The 27,103-nt window shown below is 37.8% G+C and overlaps 1 protein-coding gene across 4 annotated transcripts; it reads right to left on the reverse strand.

The window, feature by feature from the left end:
- Positions 1–26,375, reverse strand: LOC146466167 (uncharacterized). Of its 4 annotated transcripts, none has more exons than XM_085127770.1 (7): positions 26,151–26,374; positions 17,858–23,762; positions 15,336–15,408; positions 14,610–14,681; positions 14,248–14,331; positions 13,190–13,270; positions 1–701 (listed from the first exon to the last, which is right to left on the reverse strand). In XM_085127770.1, exon 2 carries the CDS (start codon positions 23,736–23,738, stop codon positions 19,659–19,661), a length of 4,080 nt encoding a protein of 1,359 aa, XP_084983896.1. In that variant the 5' UTR covers positions 23,739–23,762; positions 26,151–26,374; the 3' UTR covers positions 1–701; positions 13,190–13,270; positions 14,248–14,331; positions 14,610–14,681; positions 15,336–15,408; positions 17,858–19,658. The 4 variants fall into 4 exon arrangements, with proteins under 4 accessions (XP_084983896.1, XP_084983895.1, XP_084983894.1 ...); XM_085127769.1 differs by lacking the exon at positions 1–701 and having other exon boundaries at positions 8,013–13,270; positions 17,858–17,943; positions 18,046–23,762; XM_085127768.1 differs by lacking the exon at positions 1–701 and having other exon boundaries at positions 8,013–13,270; positions 17,858–23,782; positions 26,170–26,375.
- Between the last annotated feature and the right edge of the window lie 728 nt (positions 26,376–27,103).

Raw genomic sequence — 27,103 nt, forward strand, 5'->3', positions numbered from 1 at the left:
CCAAGACTAGTGCTACCTGCGGGCCAGTTCAATTGTAAATTGGTAAAAATTGTTGTTGAGCTCTCCGTTTAAACAAAACGTAAAGTTCTTGTTTGCCCTCAGAGTGCTCAAGAATTTTCCCATTTACTTTTTCCTGTCTGGAATCTCTTTTCCAAATAATTTTGTTAAAAGATTGTTACTTATATCAATGCGAACCTTTTTTAGCCCACGCAATGGCCGTCTTTTTTCTTTTTTATTCCTTTTTCGCTTTGGGATTCATTCAGCTAAAAGAAAGGCTTAAAAACAACGTTCATGCATGCCAAACTATTGTCAAGTGACGTAGTAGCCCGCGATTGGTTTCATTTTCTCATCAATATTCATGACACAGTGTTGAATTTGCCACAACCACACAGGCCGTGACTGTGTGAAGATGTCTTGTAATTGTAAAGAAAAGTTCGTGTTTTTGAGGGAACTCTGAGAGAACCGCGAAGACGCTGGAAAGGTTTACGACAGTGAAAAGAGTCTATAAGACAACTCCAATCAAGGTAAGCATTGTTCGTCAAAATTTATAACCTAAAACTTTTCCAGAAGGCTGAAAGAGCGCAAATAGTTTCTCCGTGAAGTTAGCACGTGCTTCCAGCGTCGCTACAGTTTGAGCTGAGCTTGTAGTTTGTGTTCTCTGTTTAGGACGTTGACCTAAGCTTGTAGGAGCTGCTTCTCGCCTTAAAATTGAAACATAATTTGTCAGTATTAACGAGTTTTTCAGTTTTATGTGTTTTAAAATTAAGTATTTGCACTAATCTGCCGCATCATTCATTTTCACAAAGACTGCTAAACTATGTGGGAAGGAAACACGAAAGATATTCAAGAAACTGGAATGGACGAACAGGGCACAAGGAACTCGGCAAAGATAAGAACTTGAATGTTTTCTAGTTAAACGAAAAATGGTGGCTGAAAAAGTTTGTTAGCTTGTGTTACCATCAAATGTATTCAATTTACAGGAGAGTGAACTGATTTCGTATTCTGCAAATGCAGCGAATTGACACAGGGCAAGAATTGATTGTGCACTGAATTTTGGTCGGTTATAAGCGAATTGAATTGAAGAATTTTGAAATTATCTCGCTGATAATTGTTTGACTCTACTCTCCAAATTGTCATAACAGTTGAATTGGATTTTGAAATGAATTCACATACAGAATTTCTAACATTATCTAGTCAGCTTTTCTTGTCTAAATCTCAGCTTGGCATATAGGACGTAATATGGGGCGAGGACAAAACATGGGAACTTATTTGAACACTGTCCTGAACTTTAAAAGAAAGCGTAAAAACTGTGACTTGCAAAAGCAACATGTGAACTAGATTCTTTGCATCACGAGGAAACACAATAACCGATCTGGAAAGAGCAAACTAATCAACCAAAAATTTAGAATGACTACAGTTCTAAAATTGTTATATTTTGTTTAAAACGCCAATTGTTAAAATTGGTCGTGCAAGCTCATATCAAATTCCAAGTGGCTTTAATATGCAAATTGGCAATGTTTACACTCCGCTTTCCCAAACACAAATATATAATTCCAAAAACAGAATAATTTGTAAAAGCTTTTTTCAGCCAAAACGTTTATTCAAATAAACAATACATATGTTTTTTAAAGCAAACAACTTGCGATTTTATTGCGTGCGTACAAACACAAAGCGATTGGTTTTGCTGCTGGGTCCAAAAGGGGGAGGGGGGTCCGTGTTTTGTCCTCGCCCCGTTGTTATGGGAGAAAAACAAAAGAACTTGTGATAACTAAGGTTAATGTCGGCCACCATTTGAACGTTGAGCGATCTTGTAATTCATTCGATGGGTAATGATTTAGTTGGTGGGTTTATTTCGTGTTAAAACGTTTGTTTTAAAACTTTATACCAAAGTGTATGAAGGAATTTTTTTCTCGTGTTGACGAAAATTGGTTGTTTATTTCATCTTCTGACCTACAGAAAAAATACGATTTTGTTTTGTTGATCGCTCAACGTGTAGGTATAAATTAGTTATTGTTGGCTCAGTCGATGTCGTCGGATGTTTTGTATTTTAAGTTGGCAACTGACAGTTTATCAAATACAAAGTTTTTGCAGGATGCAATTTTGGCACACGGTGTTAAATATTTGTTTCTTGGAACTAAGAACAACTCTTTATTTGGCAACTGATTGGCGAAAACCTTTGTACAAAACAAGCTAGAGAACAATATAGATATATTTGTGCACATTTTTCGTTCTCCAATTTTCAAATTTAAACAAAGTAAAACAATGAAATTGATATGAAATGTCATGAAATTGTCTTATTTACCGAAAAAACGACACGCTTTTGTGAAGTCCAGCTGATTTAAATGCAAACCACTTTTGAAGTTGCCAAATTATTTCATTTTCACACTTGTGAAACAAAAATAAATGTTTTTACGACTAAAAATCCAAACGAAAATAAATTTTGTTTCGAAACTCTGGTGTTGTTGCATCAATGTTTATATCTATTTTTTCTCGAAATGTACGTTTTTCCAAAAAGAAAAGATTGAAAACATTTCTGTCAATCGGTTGGAAGTTTTTATTGAGTTATTTCAGATTTACCCAAAGGCTGGCATCATAAAAGGCCGACATTACTGATTGCTGGGAAAAATATATACGTACATGATAAACTGTCACTGCCTTCTTATAAATATCGACACGTTCGCTGCATCGACTGATAAACTTTTGTTACACGAGAGAACAGAGGCACTTTCAAGTTCTTGGTTATCAAAGTTTTTTTGCTTATCAAATTCAAGGAACATTCTTATGGTCGTTGATATTACAAAGATAATTTTTCGCTTCTCGAATTTTGGCTTATCTTGTCAGGAAAGGTAATTCTTAACGGAATGTTTCACACGTTCTTGCAAGGTGCCCGTGTTCTCTTGTTGTTGTACAGTTGATAGTTGTCATAAAACTCTGATGTCTGGTGTAAAAAGAAAAGTTGGTTTTAAGGTTGATTAAAAAAGGCTTGTTATACAGACCACAATAAGAACAGAACTTTTTGACAAAAAAAATTCTGATTATCGAGACCAAACAACATTGAATGTTTCATTTATTGCAAACTTCGAGTGAAAGTTTAGAATAAATTCATTTGGTGATTTAATTTCTCTGCACCGCTCCCCAACATTTTGATTGTCGTTCGATTTTAAATAGAAGAAACTTATGGGACAATATGATCATTTTTTCAGCAAAACAGAAGACTTTGGAACCAGTTAATTCATGTTTCAAAATACTTTTTGTCACGCAATTGTCTTCGTCATTGCCGTGTTTTTAAATTATTTTTGAAGATTTCGACACGGTTTTGTAGCGCTTGAATTCCTTGAAACAAAACTGTCCTGATTTTTGTCGCAATAATAAATTACAGGAATATACTTTCAATTGTTTGTTCGTTATCCAACAAATTTCAAGATTTGGAACCAAACCAAAAACCATTTAGGCGGCGTTTCTGTTTTACATATAATTATTTTTCCTATTATTCACTGATAACTGTGGATCTAAATTGTACGAGAAACTAATTTTTCCTCGGCACATGCTTCTTCAACTTATAAATTGTTCTATGACCAAATACAGTCGATTCAAATGGAACCATTATGGACAGTAGAATTTCGTTTTTCAATTTGTTTATAAAAAAAAGACCGAGCAAGACTTACTTGGTCGCGTAATTTCTTCAAACCCAAATATTGTTTCATTCTTTCATTCGTTTCAAAAATTATACACCTTGCTTTCGACTAGGTTCTTCTGGTCACTAAGCGCGGGTACTTTTACGTTGATTTTATTTTGTGTTTATTGTGGTCTGTCTAACAAGCCATGCATTTATTTGATTCGTGTTTCGTTTTGTATTCAAATTTCTGATTTTTAAAATGAAACTTGTTGTCACTTGAAACAATGGTTTTGTACTAAGAACCAGACACTGGGGTTTTATGATAAACTATTAATTTTAGATTTTATGTTGGAGGAAAAGATCTTTCTTTCTGCAAGCCTGTTCTCGATGTAGCACAGTAAACTGATTTATCAATGCACGATCGTGAAGAGCTAAAGCTTAATACTTAAACTCGGCTTGAATTTGATACAAGAAAGAACATGGAGCCATACAATTGTCTGTTTTATGGTCTAAATTTTATCACTTGCTCCAAACTTCCAAGCAGCTTTTCTTTTTTTTAAATTATGGCGCAAAATGTTTAGGCCACGCATTTTCCACTGTGCTACAATGAAAATTGTCTTGAAGAAAAATATCTTGTTATTAAAAGCAACATGGCAAGCTATGCTAAGAATTGATTGGCCTTGACAAAAAACTATTGCGATACGAGAACTTAAGATTATTTGTTTCCAAAACATTCTGTATCGTAAAAATCTCTTTTTACAGAGAAAATTCTCTAAAGTTAGTTTTAGTTTTCATAGCTTGCCATGTTGTTTATAATATCCTCCTTGTATACACCATCTCGCGCAGAAAAATTTAAAGATTAAGAGGGGTTTTTTTTTTTTTTTTTTACCATTTCGGTCTTGACGTTTCTGCACGAAAAGGTGTATGTTTTTTGGCGGGTTAAAATTTGTAGGGGTAACCCTTGAACTTTATTGGGAACCAAAAATGTTCAAGGGGTCCCCTGTTAAATTTTTTGTCAAAATTGTTGCCAGGGGAAACGCTGTGCAAATTCACTCAAATTTTCCCGCCAAAAGACTTAGTATATATAGGAAGAAAAGTTTTGTCACACCATTTAATTAATTAAACGATTTTCACTTAATTAATTAACTGAAGTAGAAGAACTTGTAACAAAAATTAAGACAGATAATAAAGACAATGAAAGTGAAATGACTGTTGAAGTTTTATTGTTGTTGCCTTCTAATCAATTATTTTTACATGAAGCTTACAGTAAAATAAACAACACTAAAAATAACTATTAAAAATTTTAAAAAAAACCGGCGCATGCGTATTTTAAGGCACCGCATTTTTTCTAAGTTTTTTGGCGGGAAAATTTAAGATTTTCAAACAAATGTTAACAACTTGGCATTTTTTTAAAAATTAAAAAAAAAAAAATGGCGCATGCGTATTTAAAGCGCCCGTATTTTTTCTAAGTCTTTTGGCGGGAAAATTGGAACGATTTAACCAGGGGTTACCATGAGAGAATTGAAAGGAAATTCGACATTAAGTATTCCAATACAAAAATGTGAACAAGTTTTCGCTAACAAATTTAATGCAGACTTTGCAAAAGAGTAAATAGATTCAAATTTTATAATAATTGCCGAACCATTTTAAGCTGAAATGATACTGATATTACTTGAAAATTGAAATTTGCAACCAAAAATCATCCGAAGGCTAAACAAAAATTAATTTCTAAGCGACAAGTTGAACTGCAAATGTGATTTCTGCTACTTTTGTTTGCTCTGTTTATAAGTTGCCTATTTGTAAAATATTTACTCGGCAAAGCTTGCATACGATTGATGAAAACAGCGATAAATATTTGGTACGATTTTGAAACATTTTCAAATCTCAGAAGGTCAAAACAATGGTAAACAATTTGAATTACCAGGGATTTTCAACATTTTACGAATTCAAGAGAAGCATGCAATATTCGAAAGCAAACTTAACACCGTGAAAATTCGTCTTTCAGTGGTGATATAGTGCAACACAAATATAACTAACAATTCCAAGTTTGATGACAAAATGGACCTTTGAAATAATCGTAAAAAAACAAATCAGTCGATCAAAACTGCCGATAAATTTGAGCTGATAACAGTTGATTGCATGACAATTTTAGCCATGAATTGTTTTCATCACTAAAATGGGGCGAACTAACAAAATTTAGACTAAACATACCAATAACCTGCTATTAATAAATATGCTGCTGAGAAATTGTGGATCCTCCGAAAATAGCCTAAAATGGCCAAATGGCCTAAAATTTCCACTGAGAATTTGTGTTTGAACTCTTAAACAAGGACCCGCACAAAAAAGGGTTAGCTACTCCCACCGCTTCAACGTCACGTTAGCCATGGCGGACATAGTGAGCAAGTGGAAAGTAAACGTTATTAACTCGATATTTCTAGAAATAAAGCCAAACATGTCTTGAAAAAATAACTTAAGCTGTCAAAAGAATATTTTGGACAAAATATATTACAACTGAGCCGCAAAAACAAATTTGCAATACTCTAGTATTATTCACGAGGGAAATACGCATACGATTTTCAAATTTATTCTATCAATATTCTATTGTATCATGCCGCACGGACCCTGCGATGTTCACAGCTCAGTGTCTACAATGAAATGACTAGCGGTCCGTGTTTAACAGCCTCAAATTCTTGTCTAAAAACAGACCAACGGCCTAACAGTTTCCTTGCCGAATCTTGCGTTTGGAAACTGACAAACAAAAGATAATTGTAATGTATTATTGAAAACTTTTGACAAAGGTGTGTTCAGTTGTAAACTCAAAACAAATAAGAAATCGACCTAACACTTTACCTACGAAAAAGCGTTTCAGACTCAAAACGTTTACTGAATATTGCATGAAAGAATCAAAATGTATTATATTCTGAAAAGAAATAAACGGCCTAGCTTTTCACAGTATAATCATCAGTGTCTGAAGGTTTAAATCCTTACAAAACAGTCAACATTTGAACTGAAAACAAACAAATGGCCTTAAGTTTTTTTCAGAGAAATCAATAGTGTCCGAAGCTATAATGTTAACTGAAAATATATTACCAAAAGTTGAATTGAATACACAAAAAATGTCAGGAATGTCTGAAGCTTAAATTCTTGAACAAAAAGTTGACGGCCTAGCTTTTCACAGTATAATCATCAGTGTCTGAAGGTTTAAATCCTTACAAAACAGTCAACATTTGAACTGAAAACAAACAAATGGCCTTAAGTTTTTTCCAGAGAAATCAATAGTGTCCGAAGCTATAATGTTAACTGAAAATATATTACCAAAAGTTGAATTGAATACACAAAAAATGTCAGGAATGTCTGAAGCTTAAATTCTTGAACAAAAAGTTGACTGAGCCAATCCAAATTTTCTTTGAAAGTAGTCAAATGCCCTAACGTTTTCTCCAGAGAAATCAATAGTGTCCGAAGCTATAATCTTAACTGGAAATATATTAACAAAAGTTAAATTGAATACACGAAAATGCAGGAATGTCTGAAGCTTAAAATTCTCACCAAAATTGACTGAGCCAATCCAAATTTTATTTGAAAGCAGTCAAATGCCCTAACGTTTTTTCCAGAGAAACCAATAGTGTCCGAAGCTATAATCGTAACTGGAAATATATAAACAAAAGTTGAATTGAATACACAAAAAATGTCAGGAATGTATGAAGCTTAAAATTCTCACCAAAATTGACTGAGCCAATCCAAATTTTATTTGAAAGCAGTCAAATGGCCTAACGTTTTTTCCAGAGAAATCAATAGTGTCTGAAGCTATAATCTTAACTGAAAATATATTAACAAAAGTTAAATTGAATACACAAAAAATGTAAGGAATATGTGAAGCTTTAAATCCTTAAACTAACAATTGACTGAGCCAATCCAAATTTTATTTGAAAGCAGTCAAATGGCCTACCGTTTGTTCCAGGGAAATCAGTAGAGTCCGAAGCTATAATCTTAACTGAAAATATATTAAGGCCGGTGCCTACTAATACAGAGGTAGTTGCGCAGTTGATCACTGTGGGTTTTAGCAAGGGCTATTGGAATCCAAAAACGAAAATTGGGGGTAACCACGCATTTTTCAGAGATAATTAAGCAGCAACAATTAAAAAAAAAAAAGAAGTAAAATGTAAAGCGATGTATGGCGTTTTTTTTTTCAAATTGAAGCTTTATTATCTTTATTATTTTACTGAACGCTCACTGAAACAGAATTTAAACTGAACAGAGAAACGGCCTGTTTGAAGCCTCAATTTTTTCCTCAACACGGAAAAATTACTAGATGTTAATTTTCAGAGAGCGTCTGAAGGTTTAAATCCTTATCATTTGTTGAAAGTTAGTTGAAGCAATCAAACTAATTTTAATAGAAAACAGGAAATAGTATCTAGAACGTTGGCTAAAACTGACAAACAGTACAAGATTCAGTTCTTGCTGAAGTGTCTCACCACTGAAATTCTTGCTAAAAACTGACAATTGCCCTCTCAATTTTTTGCAGAAAAGTTGTATCAGCTTCAAAATTTTTTTATACTGGCTGACGAATGGCCTGATGTTGGAAGTCGCCTTTCATTAACAACCTTTCAAATAATAGAAATGAAGGAAACTGAAAGGGAAAAACATAAAGCCGGACCGTCCACTAAGAAATTGAATGTCTTCACCTTTCTAAAAATTCCTTCTGAACACTGATAAACAGCGGAACATTTTTATTGAAAAATGTCTGGAATTCAAAATTCTTAATGACAACTATGACAAACAAATGGTCTAACATTTGCTTAGTGGAAGTTGAAAAGCAAAAAAAAATTAAAGCTAAAGTACCATAATTAGTAAAATTTATAATATAAATTTTTCAGACTATAATTTACATTTTTAACTTGATAATGGTGTTACGAAGACGCTGAAACATCATTTTTGATCACTGTTTTTTGCTTGTATTTGTATAAGTAAACCGAAAGTAGAGAACAAATACTTTTTTATGAGAAATCATGTCACCCTTAAATATTATTCAACAGAAATTAATAAAAGAAAACTTAAGTGACAAAATGTCTAAAATGGTAATGAAAAGTGACAAATGGCTCAATGGTGAGTTATAAATTACAATGAAAACAGTCAAAAAATCAAACATCTTTTTACTGAAATGTGTCAATTTTAATTTCTGGCTTAAAACTGACAAACACTAGTGGCCTGTCATTCATGATATTTTTTTAATAGCAACCATGGCTCAACGTCAACAGCGTTACTGAAAGCTAAAAATACAAAATATTAACTGAAAAAATCAAATGCCTAGTGGAATCCTTGTACAGCTCAAGTTCCTCTGAAAAACAGCAACTTTCAAACTAAAAACATTCGAACTTTTTAACATCCACAAACGACCAAAAACATTGAGTTGTAACATTGCCACAAGGTGAATCGGGAAAAAATTTGATACATTGTTTTTTTTTTTTTAACTTATTTGCTTTCATTATTGTCTTATCCCTTTTCCTTGTTTAGTCATCAATTCTTCTCCTTAAAATTTTTCAAGCTGACTTTTGAGAAAAGCTTAATTTTTCCTAAGATCTCTTCTGATTGCATTACCTGTTTTTTAAAAAACTACCCTCTGTTTTTCAAAGATGATTAACTGATATGTACATGTACAATTGGTACAATGTGGCTGGACAATATGCCTGTTCTTATCAGCAATGATTGAACCTGTTACCCTAGACTAAAACACTAAAACAGATAAGTGGTCAGTTCTTTTCCCTGGGAAATTTCACTTAGACGTCAAAATCTTCACTTAACAGCGAAAAAAGATTAACTTTGTACTGAGAAATACTTGCTGCATCTCAACTACAGTCAAAAATTGAAAACTGGTAGACTATTTTAAAATTTGGAAACCGCTGTCTCACAAACATGTGACAAAATTATTTTTTTAGAAAAGTGGCCGTGTCTGTTTGATTTATGTTCCCCAAAATTAAGATAACTGAATACATGTACCACTTTAACATCTATGCTATTGATGTACCAAATGGTCCAACATTCTTAGCGACCAATTTTTTTGTTTTTATCTACACCTTTCTGAAGTCTTTAAGAGCCCAATATTTGATCAAGCTGACAATAGTCATTCATGTCGTTGTTGTTGTTGTTGTTGTTGTTTTTTAACTCACAAATGGTTTGGTAATATCGATGACAGCTCATACTGTGAATTTCAAAAAAAGGCCAAAATATAGACAGCGAAAAAGACAATTACATCTTCAAGATTTTACTGAAAAATTTGCTATCATTAGTTACGAATTATTACAGACAAAAGGCAAATATTGAGAAATCCAATCTCTCTGAGAAAAGAAAAAATTAGCTTGTTTTTAATAAGAATTATGCCAACTAAATGAAAGTGGTTAGACTACAGAAAAGGTCTCAAATTCAGTGATGAACAAGTTTTCACATTTTTCTTTCTCCATGACAGATTGAGTAAACCTCAAGCCTTAACGGAAAACTGTGAAGCTGCCATTTTGTTGTACTGCATGCAGGCAAATCTACTTTAACACCAATACCAACTGAATCAGTGAATGAATAATGACTTGACGTTGCTACAAAAAAATTGTTTCAAACTCGACATTCTTCCTAAAAAGAGAGAAGTAGCTTTTGAAATCTTCAAGTGATTGATTCAAACTGAAAAGTGAAACTACCGGTAGTTGTTTCGAGTAACTTTTGGAGTTGGATAGTGAAAAAGAGAAGTATTGATTTCAGTTATCAGCGACGTAAGTTTTGGTTTGTTTGGCTTTAATTATAGTCTGACTTTAAAAAAGAACTGTTGTTGGTGACATTGACTGACATTTGGACAGACTGAGCGGAAGTCATCATCAGAGTCAAGTAAATTGTGGAATGTCAGTAGATGGTGTTTAAGCCCCTGGTCACTGATTGGTCAATTAAGTCGTGATGTCAGTGGCTCTTAGAGGGGTTTTTCAATGAGTGTCGTAAAACCCAAACCAAAGTAGTTATTCCAGCCTGTAAAAACAGAGCTAAACAGTGTAATGAACCAACAGAACTCAAAGCAAATACATGTAACAGGCAACAAAAAGATGTGTGTGAGGAAGTTACGATTGGTTTGACTTTTGTTTCTCATTGGTTGACAAAGTGGTGAGAGTTTTTGCTAACAATCACAGTAAATGCATAATTGTTTTCAATGCTCAATTGAAAAATGTTCTTAAAGCCAAGACAGTGATTGGTCAGTTGTAAGTGTCTTTCCGTTTTTTGTTGGTCTAAATGTCAGTCTGTTGTTAGTCAAATTTATCAGTAAGTTAGGTCAGTCTTTTTGTTGGCTTCTCTGTTGATGTGGTTGATAAGCAACGTTAGTAAGGTGGAGATGCCAAGCTGTTGGTATTGGATTCATTAAAATTTGTTCTTAGTTGTCAAACTGTCCTCACTTTAGGTAACACGTTCAGCACTCAGTCAATTCTGTGTGCTCGATTTCTGCAGCTCCCTCAGGTCAAGCCTATTTATTCTGTGGTTGGTTTCTAAATGGGCCTCATCAATATGATCTGTGTCCTCATTATTTTTGGTCCCTTGCTTGTGTTTACCCAGTCATTTGTTCAAACTTTTGCCTGACTCACCAATCATAGGTGAGTTTTGTTCCTAAGCTGGTGATGTATAGTAGTCACAGTGATAATTTTTTGAGTAGCATGCAGTGAAATTCAAATTAAGATCTGTTTCAGCCCAGGTGAGCTAGGAGCTGATTCAATCACTCCTAGGGCCACTTAGGTGACAATTTGAGGCAAAATGGCGCTATCAAAGAACATTTAAGCCCACTCTGGGACTTGTTTTAGCCCTTAGGGGTATTTCAGCCCTTGAGATGAAGCTATTGTGACACTAATTTCCAAGTTAGCACTTTATTTTACTTACCGAATCGCTCAATTTTGGGGCTAAAACAGATCTCTTGAATTTACATGGATTATGTAAGGTTTACTGTCATACGTTAGTCTCAGAGGTGCCTTAACATAGGGTCTGGTATTGTCGCTATAAAACTAGGTGTCAAGCTAACATTCGTTCGACAGGATTGTTGTTTCTGCTCGTGCTCAATCTAACCGCAGACACTCAGTTGTAACTGTCATTCCTTGAAACATTGTTTTATTTCTGAATTTCGTCCGGTGGGCTGTTAACTGTAGGCAAGTGGTAGGCTAGTTGCACTTGTCTTATCAAGTATATACAGTGGTTGTTTGTTAGTCCGTTACTAGATGAAATACGATATGTCAGGTTCTTTTGTTGGTGTGTGCTGGCCTAATGTACATTTGTTGTCGGTAATGAGTTGATCTTAGTTGCTCTCATGTCTTAGTTACTGAAACTTACAATTTCCTTCAATTCAATCTTCGCAACAAAACATATCCAGGTGTTTTGTCCGCAAGTTACAAGCACAAGCCTAGAAATTCCATGATAACTATGTTTGTTTTGGCAACCGTGGTTTAATACTTTCTGACTAGTTGGAATTGGAATATTGGTGGAGTGTAATTCACATTTAAGGTGTCAGTCATTTCTACCATATTTAAAAGTTTCATTCATTTCAGAAGTTGTTAGTTTTTGTTTAGGTTCATCGTAAAACGATCTAGTGTAAATCTTAATAAAAGTACTCAGTGACAGTCCAACAGAACGAGGCTATGGGTCGCATCGATGTATGTAACGTTTGTGCGCTTTCTGCGGTTGCAGTGAAGGGTTCTCAATTGGTAGCAAGGCTGAATCATTTGTCACCAGTGCCAATCTCCTTCAGTTCATTAGAGAAGTTTACTGTTTTGTTTGCCATGAACTGCTTAGTAGCGTCAAGTCTTGTCTAGGCTCTTAATTATACCTTTGGTTGTCGCAAACAAGTGCGTCCAGTTTGTCAGGCAGTCAATGTCACCAACGACAGAATCGTAAAATGATTCTGGACAGATGAATGTTCTGTACCTTTATACTCTGTTGACAGAGGTTTGATTGGACAATGCATAGGAAATACAGATTTGGTTTAGCTGCTTTCATTTTCTACCTGCTATGAATTATCACAAAGCACTGAATTTTGTTTTCTTTGCATCAGGAAACTTGTTATTCATGTGTTGCACTGTATCAACCATGGTATTTTGAAATTTATCTTAATTCAGTTGTTTCAGAAAAAAATTGAAGAAAAGCTATAAAGCCAAGTGCGTGGGCGTTCACTTCCAATTTATCCCAAATTTGGCGCGAAGTAATTATTTCACAGAATCGCTCTGGACTACACGTAAGCCGCCCAGGATCATAATTTTGCTCACTTTGTGGTCGCTGTTGAAAGAAAATAACGCCTAGGAACCTAGCCAAAAGGTACCAGATTTGCCCACATAGAGGATGAATGCACGTATAAACCATACTCTAAACTTTACAATCTAGTTACTCCAAACCCTAACCCTAACCTCCCCACTAAAAAAGCTTAATGCGCATCATAGTGGTTGTTTGCACTATCCCGTTAAACCTAATGCTAGGCTAAAGACCGGTTTATCTTCGAAGAAAGTGGCCTATATGTGGATGAATATGGTAGCCTTTAAGCTGCGCTTTTCCTTGAATAATGTTAGTATCTACCTCTACTTCTTGTTTTATTGATCACCTCTCTTTCTTGCTTGCTTACTTGCTTGATTCCAGTATCTGAATGTTCCTTGTATCCTGAAAAGAATGAAGAAAAGATATGATTAATGCAATTACACCAGGATATATAGCATGGTGGACGCTTGTGCCTGCCAATACAACTACCCCAATCAATGTTGTAAAATTTTCAAGCCTCAGGCTTACACAATACAACCAAAAGGTTGTATGAGTAGGTATAAATCTTTTGGTATTTCCGCTGTAACGCATCAGTCAATTCCAACAGTACCCATCCCCCCCCCCCCCCCCCCAGCCGGACCGAGCTCCAGGAATTAGGATTTGTGGAAAATAAACTGGCAAATATTCCACAGCCTAGACAAACTAATTGTTCAAATGCCCCAGGGTAGTAGCTCAAAAATGTTTTATTTTCCTTGTTTCTTGTCTTATTTTCAATAACTTCTCAGCTAATTCAGGTCAAATTTAGTCATAGCTGGCTTTTGTTTCCAGTAGTACAGTAAAAGTAGGTCATTCTGCAGCTGTAGCCTCCCATTTATGCCCTATCTAGACCTATTCAATAAGAAACTTACTGCATTTGCCGATGAATTGGTCATTAAAAGAAGCGACAATACTGTAAGGTGAATAAAGTGAGATGGTCAAATGCCCCAGGGGTAATTGGGTGGAAGGCCAATGCCCGACCCCTGGGATGGACAGTGTGGGAAAATGGCCCACTATTGCCCAGGGGGATGGGCATAGCTGGAATTGGATGCATAATTTCACAGTTGTCAAAGCCAAAAGATTGGACAAAATACCATAAACATTTGTCCCTGCGAGTTTATTTCAGCAGGGGTGAGGCAGATCTGAATTTGGTAAATTTATTAATAAATTAATCGTACCACCGTGTCAGATGAGGTTTCCCGACAGCATCAATTGAAATAGCTGTATACCACAGTCTTCTCCAAAAACGTGGGGTCTAACTTGGGGTAAATCATACAAAATTATTTCACTTGCCCTTCTTACATATAATCATTTTAAACAAGTTCAAGAATTATTATTTATACCTCAGCTCTGCTTCTTATTTAAAGTGATGATCTTTCTTGCTTGCATGTGCCTTACTTCCAATCAGGTGCCATGATAGTATCGCTCTGTTTAGAATAAAAAAATAAAACAAGTCAATAAAGTAATGACTGAAATCTATTGTTAAACAGTTTTCAAAAAAATGCCAGGCAGGGAGAGTGTTTTAGCCAAGCTTATAAATTCATAAAAAGAAGTGACATATTGACCTCATTTCAGACTAGAAAGGCTCCAAGGAGCATGTTCCATACACGATGGGGGTAGGGGTGTGTAACCAGTCATTGAAGCTTTCACCTGTACTGTTGGTGCTAATAAAACAAATGAAGCCAATTAAAGTGAAACAACTCACCTCTTCGAAATACTGTAGGTTGAGATTGATGAGGCCTCGTTGACACTTCCCTTTGCTCGCCCTAGCAGTTACCTGGAGACAGGTAAGCATGTTGTTAAGATATCGTAAAATCCTTGTTATAAGACCTATACGTCCCCCCCTCCACTTATCCACTTATAACTGAGCTCCCTCAGTTATACATGTGTAAGCCTATCTATTTGTAAACAAATTTTTTATTCCGGTTATAAGCCCTCACCCTCTGCTTATACACCCATCTTTATGTAAACACCCCTCCCCCCACCCCTACACACACTAAAAAATGCTGTGGGATTCCTTTATACGAATCCCACTCATAAGCCCCCCACCCCTTAAAGAGGATGTAGAGATGGATGATTCAGACAATGACACTGATGATGATGAAGAAGACGAGTTTGAAGTGGAAAGCCTTAATTAACCAAAGTCTGATCTTGTTTTGTTATGTTCCACTTGCAGTTAGAGTTTTGAATTTGGTCTTGTAGTCAAATAAAGAACCTTTTGGTATCAGCTTGTTTCTGAAATTTTTTTACTCCACCTATAAGCCCCAACCCCCCAACCCCCGAAATATAAACCCACACAAAACTCCATACAAAATTGTATAAGCCAATGGCTTAAAACCGAGATTTTACAGTATGCTGGTAACGCATCTGGGTGCGTTCAGTATAAATATGGATCAAAACAGAAATTAAGTTAACGAAAATAACTACTCACCCTTTTAAACAATTTCATACTGCTGGAGGATGATGTCTTCTTTTGTTCATTTTATTTTGTCCCATCATGACGTCTGAAATTAACATAGGAAGAAAGATGAATAATACACACATGCTGGTTAAGATCTTGTTCTTTGCAAGTGGTTGAAAAACCTTGTTTGATTCCCAGGGTCCTTTTGGGAATGAGGTTGGTGGTTGAACAATAAATAAATTATTGGAAAAGAGTTTGAATCCTGGTCACTTCTACTTGAAAGTATCAGAGAGGCAGGCTAACAGGTTATCCAAATCCTGTCAAGCTGACTGCATTGAGGACAAAAGTGCCAAAGGGTACTGGGGTAAGGGGTTGGGGGATAGAGGGATAAGGTGTAGGGGTTTCAACTCCCTGCCTTCCAACCCCACCCTTTTCACCTTCTGTACCACTAAATCTTCCCTATATTTCTCCCAGTTCTCGCCACTCACAAATACTTTATTTCTAGTTTCAATTCTCTTAAATACCAAGTTTTTGTTTCTCTCTATCCCCTGCCCATTTTATTGTGTTCAACGTCAGGAGAACGCAACCTAACCTCAACCTCTAGAGGCCTGGGCACAAACATTTAGCAGAGAGAAAATCAATTTTGTTTGGGTCAAGTACCGGATACGGAAATACATCATAGACTCAGGCAGCAGAGTGCATGCACACGTTTTTTCCCCCCACATGCAAAGAAGTGGTTTTGCTTCATGCCTTCATGTAAAGAAGTGGTTTATCTTCGTTAGGATCAGTCTGCCATCAGTATTTTGTATTTGAAATAATTTGCTGATCCAGGTACCACTCATCAGTTTGCCGCTGTGGAACTGCAGATTTTATTGTATTTGACGACATCTCAGTCGGCTCTATTTGCATGGAAGGTTGTATTCAATTCAAAATGAGTGTCACGTCTCTCATGCGAGAATTTTTCAAGGTAGCAGTTTGTGGTTCTTGGAAGGAAAACACAGGTTTTCAATACTGTAAATCAAAGGAACAACTTCTAAGAAATACTCCACTGTTTAAACATAGGAAATCAGTGAGTTCATAGCGAAGGAATTCCTGTTCGAGAATTTGTCAAAGCGAACTGAAACATGTGCGATCGCACATCACTGCAAAGATTGTGAGGTAATGAACACAGAGGCGTAAACACAGGTCTGTCTGATTAATTTGTTTAATTAAGAAAGCTTATTGTCTGTTTTTCTGTGTCTTTCTTCACTATGCGATCTTATGGGCTGTAGACTTTCTCGGAAATTTGTAAGTGCTCCTGGGAATCCACTTTACAGAACATTACAGGGTTGAATGCAAAAAATCCTATAACTTTTATGATTTCCTTCGTAAAGCCATTTCATCTTTGATCAATCGATTCTTTCAACCAAACTGAAGTGTCTGGAAAACATTTTTTTTTTTTTGTAATTTAAAGAGGGGCCGGAAAACATGCATACAGCGGTACAATAAAATCAAAAGTTATTTTCCTTCCAAAAGCAAATGTGTTGCTTATCAGAATAAAATTTTTTGGTTGGAAAAGCTTGTTGTCGATTATTCTGAAGGCTTGTTACTTCGGAGTTGTATTTAGGAAGCGCCGGCATAAACAGGTTGAAATTTGATATCAAAGCAGTTTTCATAAAATTGCGAAAGACACTAATATTAATGTCCACTTCCATTCAATCAGGAATTTTAGCAACTTTCGATTTCAAGGTTATTTCCTTGATATGTAACCATAGTTTTTTTATAGCAGAAAATGTTTTCTTTTGACATATAACTAGTTTCAGCAAGTTTCAGAAAATCCTCTGTCTTTTAGGAAATGCCACTGTACACATGAAATCCCATCAGGTTTTACCATACTCTGCAGACTGGTCAGTCAATTCATTATTCTTTCCGCCCCCAGACCATGCTATGCTCGCCCCGCTCACCTATTTGTCTCTTCACCCTATGCCCCGCACGAGAACCTGTTCACAGGCTACTACCACCGCACCTGGGCACAGACAACCATACTGAATCTTGGAGCCAGTCTCCAAAGAATCAAATGCCTGAACCCCAGAAAAGTTACATGATCAAACGCCCCACTGTGGGAATGGACATTCTAATAAAATCCCCACCTGTTGCAGACACTGCACAGCCTCTACCCCTTCCCCCACCACACCCCACCCCATCCCTCTCCTGCGGGATTTACATTGCCAGGTGCATTAGTAAGGCCTAGCATTTTAGTCAAAAATTGAATGGAAATTTATACAATTTGATACGATGCAAAGATGACGCCTCAATTCACAATTTCTAAAATCTCATACAAAATTCATAATGTTTAAAATAAACTCAATGATACGCAAATAAGCTTAAAGGCTTTTTAGCTTAAGCTTATACGTGCTTGGCATGGGTTTCTTTGAGCCCCTTCGTCTAAAATTGTAGTTTTAATACGTCTGTTATAAAGTCACTCCGTCTCGTAAGCCTTACTTTAATTAACATCCACTTATTATGGGAACCATTAGCCACGTTAAAGTTCAAAGCAGGAAGGTTAAGCTTACCCGTTAGCCTTGTCTGTTTTAGCTCTGCTGCAGTGTCTTCACTGTCTTGCAGTTCTGTAGCCCGAGTTCTGCTAGCTTTCAGCACACTGAAAGGCAAACTAGGTGTTTTAAGTTTATCTGTGTATGCAAAAGTACAAAATCATTCCTAACAGAGGGAACATAAAAGCGCAGTTGTAAAGTTTACTGACCTTTTTTCTGTCACATCTTGCCACAAGATGGCCGAACTGACCGGTTCCAAACTTACAAAGATTCATGGGAAATGACACGCAACTCGCGCGTTGCTCGCGCGAGTGGCTTGATCTACACAATGTAATGATTCCAGTTTGTGAAAGCCTTGTTAAAAAAAAATGGGACAAATATGGCACGAATCTACTCAGTTAGGTTCATATTTATTCGACTACGTAGATTTTTGCTCTTTCAATTCACGTTCAAACCTTTCTCGATATTTTTCACCGCAAGAAAGTTTATAACCCGTGAGAGAGAATTCCCCGTAAATGAACCAGGGTCGAGTTGTTGGAAGCCCGATTATCACTAATCCTGGGTTAACTGTTGACAAAACCTATATGCTGTCATGGTAGTTAACCTGGATTAGCGTAAATCGTGCTTCGAACAATTCAGCCCAGTACTGTGACGATACTTTAGTCTAAGCTTTAGGTCTAACTAGTCAGTTCAAATGATGTACAGTGTACGAATATAATTACTATTGGCGGCTTGTTGAACTCGTGCTCTCGTTAGCCACAAATCACTTCATGAACAAAGAACTGTCGTAGTTGAACGTGTTCATTAAAAGCTAACAAAACTATATGAAAGGCAGGCTAGATTTCCCGGTGTTTACGAGATCAATTTTTTGATGATTAGTTTCATTTCTCTTACTACCAAAGCCTGGAATTTGTGTCTGATACTTCGCTAATTTGGGTAGAGGAGAGACTATATTTTGCGCGTTACAAGACGTTTTGGGATCCATGTTTTATGAAACAACAATAACAAATAGCTTTATTTACATGATCATAAAGTAGTTACAATATTGCAAAACCTTACTGAACGATGAACCGAAGATTAAATCATTACGTAAGAAAGCAACCGATTGGCAAACACTATAACCCATTGCATTAAAGTTTTTGCATATCTTATATTGCATTTGAAATGGTAATTATTATGCTGTACTTCTTTTTGACAAGGTTTGGCCATGTACTTGTGAAGGAAAGTTTTTGCTTTTTTCATTTAACTTATGACACTTATTGCGACAGCGACATGATATTTCATTTCTTTTGTTCATCGTTCGTAGTCATGCGCTATGACGTGGACAGATGTCTGAATTTGGGCCCATCCGAAATCACTACCACATGCATTTGGTAGACCACTCGACTCGCGTTGGTTGTTCTACTTTTTGCTGTGCTACACCGTGCTGACTAGAGCCAACCAGCTCGAAACAGCTGTCCACGGTTGCCGCATTCTGTTGATTCTCGGTTTGGTCTCTATCATGTCGCTGACGTGTTAAGTTTTCTACGCAGTCCGATTAGCCTTGCAGATATTTGAGTAATTATTCAGTATTGACTTATAAGTTATAAGTCAGTGTACGCTATAACTCAGTGGGAGGCCACAAAACAGCTTTGCAACCTCACGTATTTTATACGAAGTTCCCAGGCTCAAGATTCAATCCGTCCAGTCCGTCTCTTACTTGGAGCTAATATGTAGAAATCCAAGTTCTGTATGGTGAAGAAACATTACTTGGAGTTCCTATTTTCTGACAGTCCTAGTCATATTTCTAGTTCCAATTTTACCGTACGAAATCCAAGTATTTTTAAACTATTGTACAGATCAAACTACGACCACAGTCACAGCTTTTGAACTTAAAATCTTCCAATTGTAAACCCTTCTTATTTTCATGTTCCTGACGTAACCGAGCCAAGTTGTCTTGAACGGTGGCAACAAATGGATGCTCAGTACCATGCTCTTTTATCAAAATAGTCAACGCGCGTTCAAAATACTCCTTCGACTGCTCCAGGTCTCCTTGGTCACGGAGTACAGTACCCAAGTTGTTAAACGAAGTAGCAACATGAACATGTTGAGGTCCCAGCTGCTCTAATTGAATGGCCAGGGCACGCTCATAATACTCCTTCGCCTGTTCAAGGTCACCTTGGTCACGGAGTACTTTGGCCAAGTTGTTATAAGAAGTGGCGACATTAACATGATGTGATCCTGACTGCTGTAGGCGAATAGCCAGGGCACGCTGATGATACTCCTTCGCCTGCTCCAGGTATCCTTGGTGACGGAGTACAGTAGCCAAGTTGCCATAAGAACTGGCCACGTCAACATGTTGAGGTCCCAACTTTTCAAGTCGAATGGCCAGAGCACGCTCATAATACTCCTTCGCCTGCTTCACGTCACCTTGTTCACGGAGTACAGTAGCCAAGTTGTCATACGAAGTGGCGACATTAACATGTTGAGTTCCCAGCTGCTGTAGTCGAATGACCAAGGCACGCTCATAATGTTCCTTTGCGTGCTTCAGGTCACCTTGGAGACGGAGTACAGTAGCCAAGTTACCATAACAACTAGCGACGTCAACATGTTGAGATCCCAACCTTTGTAGCCGAATGGCCAGGGCGCACTCATGATACTCCTTCGCCTTCTCCAGGTCACCTTGTTCACGGAGTACAGTAGCCAAGTTGCCATAAGAAGTGGCGACATTAACGTGTCGGGGTCCCAGCTGCTGTAGTCGAATGGCCAGGGCACGCTCATGATACTCCTTCGCTTGCTCCAGGTCACCTTGGTCACTGAATACAGTAGCCAAGTTGTTGTAAGAAGTGGCGACGTTAACATGTCGAGGTCCCAACTGCTGTAGTCGAATGGCCAGAGCATGTTCATGATACTCCTTCGCCTGCTCCAGGTGTCCTTGGTGACGGAGCACAATAGCCAAGTTGCCATAAGAACTGGCGACGTCAGCATGTTGAGATCCCAACTTTTGTAGTCGAATGGCCAGAGCGCGCTCATGATACTCCTTCGCCTGCTCCAGGTCACCTTGGTGACGGAGTACAATAGCCAAGTTACCATAAGAACTGGCGACGTCAACATGTTGAGGTCCCAATTTTTTTAGTCGAATGGCCAGGGCACGCTCATGATACGCCTTCGCCTGTTCCAGGTCACCTTGGTCACGGAGTGCAGTAGCGAAGTTATTAAAAGAAATGGCGACATTAACATTTCGAGTTCCTAGCTGCTGTAGTCGAATGGCAAGGGCACGCTCATGACACTCCTTCGCCTGCTCCAGGTCTCCTTTGTGCCGGAGTACAGTAGCTAAGTTGCCATAAGAACTGGCGACGTCAACATGTTGAGGTCCCAACTCTTGAAGTCGAATGGCCAGGGCACGCTCGTGATACTCCTTCGCCTGCTCGAGGTCTCCTTGGTGACGGAGTACATTAGCCAAGTTGCCATACGAACTGGCGACGTCAACATGTTGAGGTCCCAACTCTTGAAGTCGAATGGCCAGGGAACGTTCAAGATACTCCTTCGCCTGCTCCAGGTCACCTTGGTCACTGAGAACAGAAGCCAAGTTGTTATAAGAACTGGCGACATCAACATGGTGAGGTCCCAGCTGCTGTAAACGGATGGCCAAGGCACGCTCACGATACTTCTTTGCCTGCTCCAGGTCACACTGGTCACGGAGTACAGTAGCCAAGTTGCTACAAGAAGTGGCGACACTAACATGTTGAGGTCCCAGCATTTTTAGTTGAATATCCAGGGAGCGCTCATGATACTGTTGGGCAAGGTGAAACTCACCCAGTTCATGATGAACATTGCCAAGTAAGTAGTTGGCTATTAAGGCATCTTCTTCTATAACGACGCCATCATGCTGTATTAATTTTAACGCTACATTCAAGAACACTTTTGCAGTGTTAAACTCGCAATGACTAAAACATATCTTGCTAAACCTTATGAAATAATTTGGATAGTTTCTTATATCCAACGTAAAGTTTTCAACGACTTGGACTATGTCGTCTCTGTTGAAAGTAGCTTGAAATTTTGTACTTAAGAACTTTAAATGAGGAACCACATGCCTGCTGTTAATAACACAATCCAAGTTATCTATGCACTGATAAAATGATGTAATGACCCCGAGATCGATTTTGAAATTTACACCCACCGAATAGTTTTTAGTTTCAGATTTGATCACATCATGCACACCCTGATGTACGCGAATGTAGACATCACCATCATCCTCTTCAAATAGCAGCAGTTGGCCTCTTTGAATCTGCATTCGAATGGTATTGTCATCCTTTAAGTCGTCATCTACATTCAGTATGTAGTTTATCACAATTTCAAGGTTTAATGGTTGTTGTGAACAGAGCGAAAGAAAAGTGAATGTGTGATTCATAACTTTGTCTGAGGACATCGCATTTTTCACGGCTAATGTAGTGGCTGCGGTCATGGATTTTGGATAGCCTCGATTTGTCTCAGTAAGAAGAGTCTCAGTTCCAGCGCACTGACCTTTCTTTAGTTTTTCCAGGTAGTCTTTCCATCCATAATTTGAAGAGGCTTTGTTCTCACAAACTTGTTTAACAAATGTGGCAGCACTTGCCAGGGCAAGAGGTTGATAGTCTAATGTCTGTGCGACCTCCTCTTCCACCTCAGTGTCAGTGATACCAGAAAGCCTGGATAATAAGGAAGTGGCATCAGCAAGCTCCATACCTTTGCTCACTGAGATGTGACTGATGAGAGAGTTTTTTAAGGGGATGGAGGTAGTGTCCTGTGTTGTGATCAGCATTTGCCCTCCTAACCACTGCTCGTTCCCAGATTCTGGCAAATGAACACTTACTTGAGGTATGCTGATAACATTGTCAACTATCAGTAGCCATGAGGTGAAGAGCTCAACTTTTTTGCTAACTAACGCCTTGAGATTGGCGATCTTTTCCCCTATCTCTGAATCCTTAGAACTAAGGGTGTCTGTAATTGCATATTCTGAACACTTCAACAGTCGAGCAAAAGAGACAAACGATTCTAGCAGTGAGTCAAGACTTTCAGCATTAAGAGTCATTACAAATGAGGTGTTTGCGGCTTCTTGGAAAAATCTGTTTGCGACGAGTCCGGCCAACTGAGATTTGCCACTGCCAGGATTCCCTGAGATGTACAGGTAACTTAAGCAGCTTTTGTTGCCTTCTTTAAGTTCCTTTAGCTGTTGGGTTATTTTAGTCACCTCATCATCTCGACCGGCAACGTCGTGTGAAGGCTTGGGAGGGAGAATGCAAAATGGAGAAACTTCAATCCGAACTGGCTGATCTTCAAGGACCTGTCTTTCATCTTCTTCTTCTTGAGGTTCTGCTACTTTCTCTTGGAGTTCCTGATAGAGGTCTTCAACGATTTTCAAGATCTTTGCTAACTCCTCCGTTTGAAAACTTCTCCGGTTTCTGATTTCTTCAATACTTAAGGTGGAGAGCCCGAGTTCTTGAAATGAAAACTCAACCTTAGTTATGGCACTGTGAAACGCTGGGTTTGAAAGATGGCCTCGTGGTATGTGAGGAAATTCTTCATTACGAAATTTCCTGAGATCATCTACATTGGACTTGACGACTGCGTTAAGACTGTTGCCGATACAATCCGAGTACAAAATGGCATAAAAAAGCACGGTGCAATCCCACTCAGCTCGATTTCCATTTATCATGGTAGCGAAAAGTTTTGCACCTCGTCTTTTACTACTTGGAGACTCCCCGTTATAGAAGTCCAGCCCATTCCTCGGCTCGTCCTTCCATCCCCCCAATGTAGCCTTGTAGCGGTTGTCCCATTCCTGTTTGAAGATTGTTCGTAGACTCTCGGCTAGTACATCCGTGGTGATACAGCAAATCCTGAAGTAGTTCAGTTGTTGATCGCTGAATTTTGTTGCAGCGGCCATATTCACCTTGTGTGACTGCAAGTTCTATAAAAATTAATAATCTGCTGTTAGCAAAACCGTGGTGGAATCTGGGTGGCCTGTTTCAGGTTCTAACGCCCCGTCCACACATGAATCTTCTCATTTGTAAAGGGAAATATTTTGTGTGTGGCCTGTGTAAATAAAAGTTTTTGTAAACGCTGACGTTACAGCATCTGATCCAGTTTGCAAACAGGAGAAAGTATCGGATATGGCAAATGATCTACGCGTGCTCAATTCAAGGGCTCAGAGTTTCTTGGGGACGGGTGAAATCTAATGTAAACTATCGCGGTATATGTGTCAATGGATTATAATTATGCAGTGGCGAAAGTAAACGCATACGCCTGAACCGGGTTTAAGATGACGGAAACACACAATAGTGGCAGGCTTCCGTTTTCCCGGGAACACTCGACAGGTAAAACACTGAAAGTTCTGCTCGAGAGAGAGGAAGTTCTAGAAAGCCATGAGTAAGTTGCTCTGAGCAAGGGAAATAAGTAACTGTAGTAGAAAGCGTGAGATTTAAGATAACAAGAGTCTTTTTAATTCGATATAGATCCCATCTACTGGGTAAGGCGACTGACGTGCTTCGGCCAGCGAATTACAAACATTGAATTCCCTTTTAACCATTTATTTTAAAACCCTGGAGTAAGGTTCACAAGCAATCACTTTGTGCTACTTTAACAAAGAAGGACGTAAGTGATAATATCTAGGGAGGCTTGCGAGCGAGTCTCGTGAACCTGTACAACGTTCGACGCCTGATCCAATAGTGCGCCTTCTGTTTACACAGAAGGTGAACCATGGGTGAAAACAAAAGGATCTTTACAACTTTTAAAACTACTTTAGTACTGTATCTGGTTTATCTAACATTCAGATAATACTTCATTTCATTTGCCCACTAGAGCCGGTATTCCTTATGGCAATTGTTGGGGCAGATTGGTCCCCACTACAATTGAAGATTCGTTTTAAACATTTGCTGTAAGGCTGTTTTTTCTTTGTGACAATAGGATTGTTTTAATGCTCTGCTTGTCGGCGCACGTGGAATTTGCGAAGGCGGGTGTAGGGAGTGAGTGGACAGCTCACTTCCTCCATGGCCAGAAGGCTGAATTTCAAGGGCGGTTTGATTTCACTCCACACAATCAAAACGATTCACAAAAATAGGTCTTCATTTCACACAGTATTCAAATTACAGGGTAAGCCATTTTTCTTTCTCAAACCCGAGTGGACAAAAGGTAATTGAACTGTGGAGTTATCTTACATGTGATAATTTCTGGTTGGTGACTTTGCATAAAAAGTTAGAAAGCGCTCTATTATGTGCACTAAAATTAAATATTCTTTTGTCTACTATAAAGTAGCCATACTAGCCTCGTTCAAGGTAAACTGATATTCTTTTGATTTTTGACTTCAAGAACGAGGTTTCGGTAGGTTGGGGTTTTCAGGTTCAATTTTTTAATAGCCACATTAAATTGACCTACGACTCATCCGGAAATTTTTAAAGCTACAATAATATGGAGTCTAATTATAGTGTAGATTACTCCACAGAGAACAACTTAAACGACATATTTATTCCATAACACCTACTAAAGGTCAATAACAAGTAAATGAAAATTTGCTACTTTCAAGTGTCGGAACTGAGGTAAACAATCCAAACTACCAGTTGACTTTGAGGGATTTAAAGTATTGACATGATCGACTAGAACCTATGCAAATGAAACGCTTTGTTGCTTGAAAAGAAATAAAAGGCGAAGTAAAATTGCTGTTGTGGCTGTCAAATTAGGGTTTTTCTACTGTTTCCCAACTAAGGAATTCTATCGAATGGGCTGATTGGCTTAACAGGCGCTTCAAAATCAGTTGCAGCCAGGGAAAAGTCCAGGCTGTAGTCCACAATCAATTTTACAAAAACCCCTCGCACTCTGCGTCAGTAGACGTCTTCGTGTCGTTAAGTTCCGCACCACTAATTTCTAACTGTTTTTTAGGTTGTTGTTTTCGAGAAACCCGAATATTCAGTGATGAATTGAAACATACTTAGAACATATGCATCGCATGTTAATTTAACACGTTGTTTTACCATCACAAATAAGAGGTAAAATACAAACAGCAACTGATGATGCCCTACACTTGAGCTTCATTTGAATGGTAATGAGCTACTCACATTAGATAGGATTTCATTCACACACTTCGAAGTTTAACTGAACCATGGCCAAATTTCATGGCTCGGTCCAACTGTACTATCGCCAAGTACTCTACAGAAGCCGACATCAAATCAATGGAAATAGTCCTTTTTTGGCCCCATGCATCAAAATGGATATAACAAGTGCAATTTTGTAACTTTGCAGAATTTTGCAAGTTTGCATGGCATTCACGAAAGAGAATCCAAAGTCAGTAATAAAGAATACTCACCCTTTGCTGTGGTTCCAACTTATTTCCGAGTAAACTAAATCAGCAGGCGGCAGTTATCAATATTGTACAAAAGAAAAATCTCTTTGAATTTCAACTTCAAGACATGACGTGTTTGTCTATTTTCAGCATAGTTAATTGAAGGACTGGTTATGAAACCTTGGTGCTGCCATTTATGTTGTCAGGTCCGCGAGTGTGCACAATCCTTTGTTTGATGTTTACACCTCAGTATCTTAACGACCCTCAACAGGAACGTTTCTATTGGTCAGTCGCTCGAACACACTATTGTGGTTTGTGCACGGTAAAGGCCAAAAATGCGAACAAAAACGTTTAACAAAGAAGTTTGTCAGGTTTCATAACCATTGCTTTCATTAACTATGATTTTCAGCCATCGCGGGTCCAGATCACGCGATTTTTATCTCGACCTGTCAACACTTCCCTGCGACAACATTTGAATGCAATATTGCATGAAACTCCGCGTGATAGTTTGAAAGCCAAATTTCATTAAGAGTTCCATGAAGTGTGAAAATCGTATAATTTAGAAACTTTATTATTGTGCTTAAGTCTCGCGATTACTAACATGTTCACGTGATAGATGGCATGACGTTCGTTTTCTGACTGCATAAAGTACGAAAATGGCGATGTCTCTCACAACTTGGGAGACAACTTCAACTTGATGTTTCTTGTCACGCTCCCTGCACATTTCTCAGTTGAATGCATTCAGTCATCAACTTTATGCAACATAGTTACTGAATTTAGCGTTTGGGAAAACACTTTTCCAAGTTGAGTGCACCCAGGCAAAATCTTTATCCAAATTATGGTTATCACAATGGGGAGAAAAGGACCTGAAACGTTACTAACATCAGTCTCACATTTATCACGTAAAACGAACAAAGAACATGAATGAATGAATGAATGAATGAATGAATGAATGAATGAATGAATGAATGAATGAA

The sequence above is a fragment of the Pavona decussata genome, unplaced genomic scaffold (genome assembly GCF_977016875.1).
Source record: "Pavona decussata unplaced genomic scaffold, jaPavDecu1.1 SCAFFOLD_153, whole genome shotgun sequence".
Taxonomy (NCBI): Eukaryota; Metazoa; Cnidaria; class Anthozoa; order Scleractinia; family Agariciidae; genus Pavona; species Pavona decussata.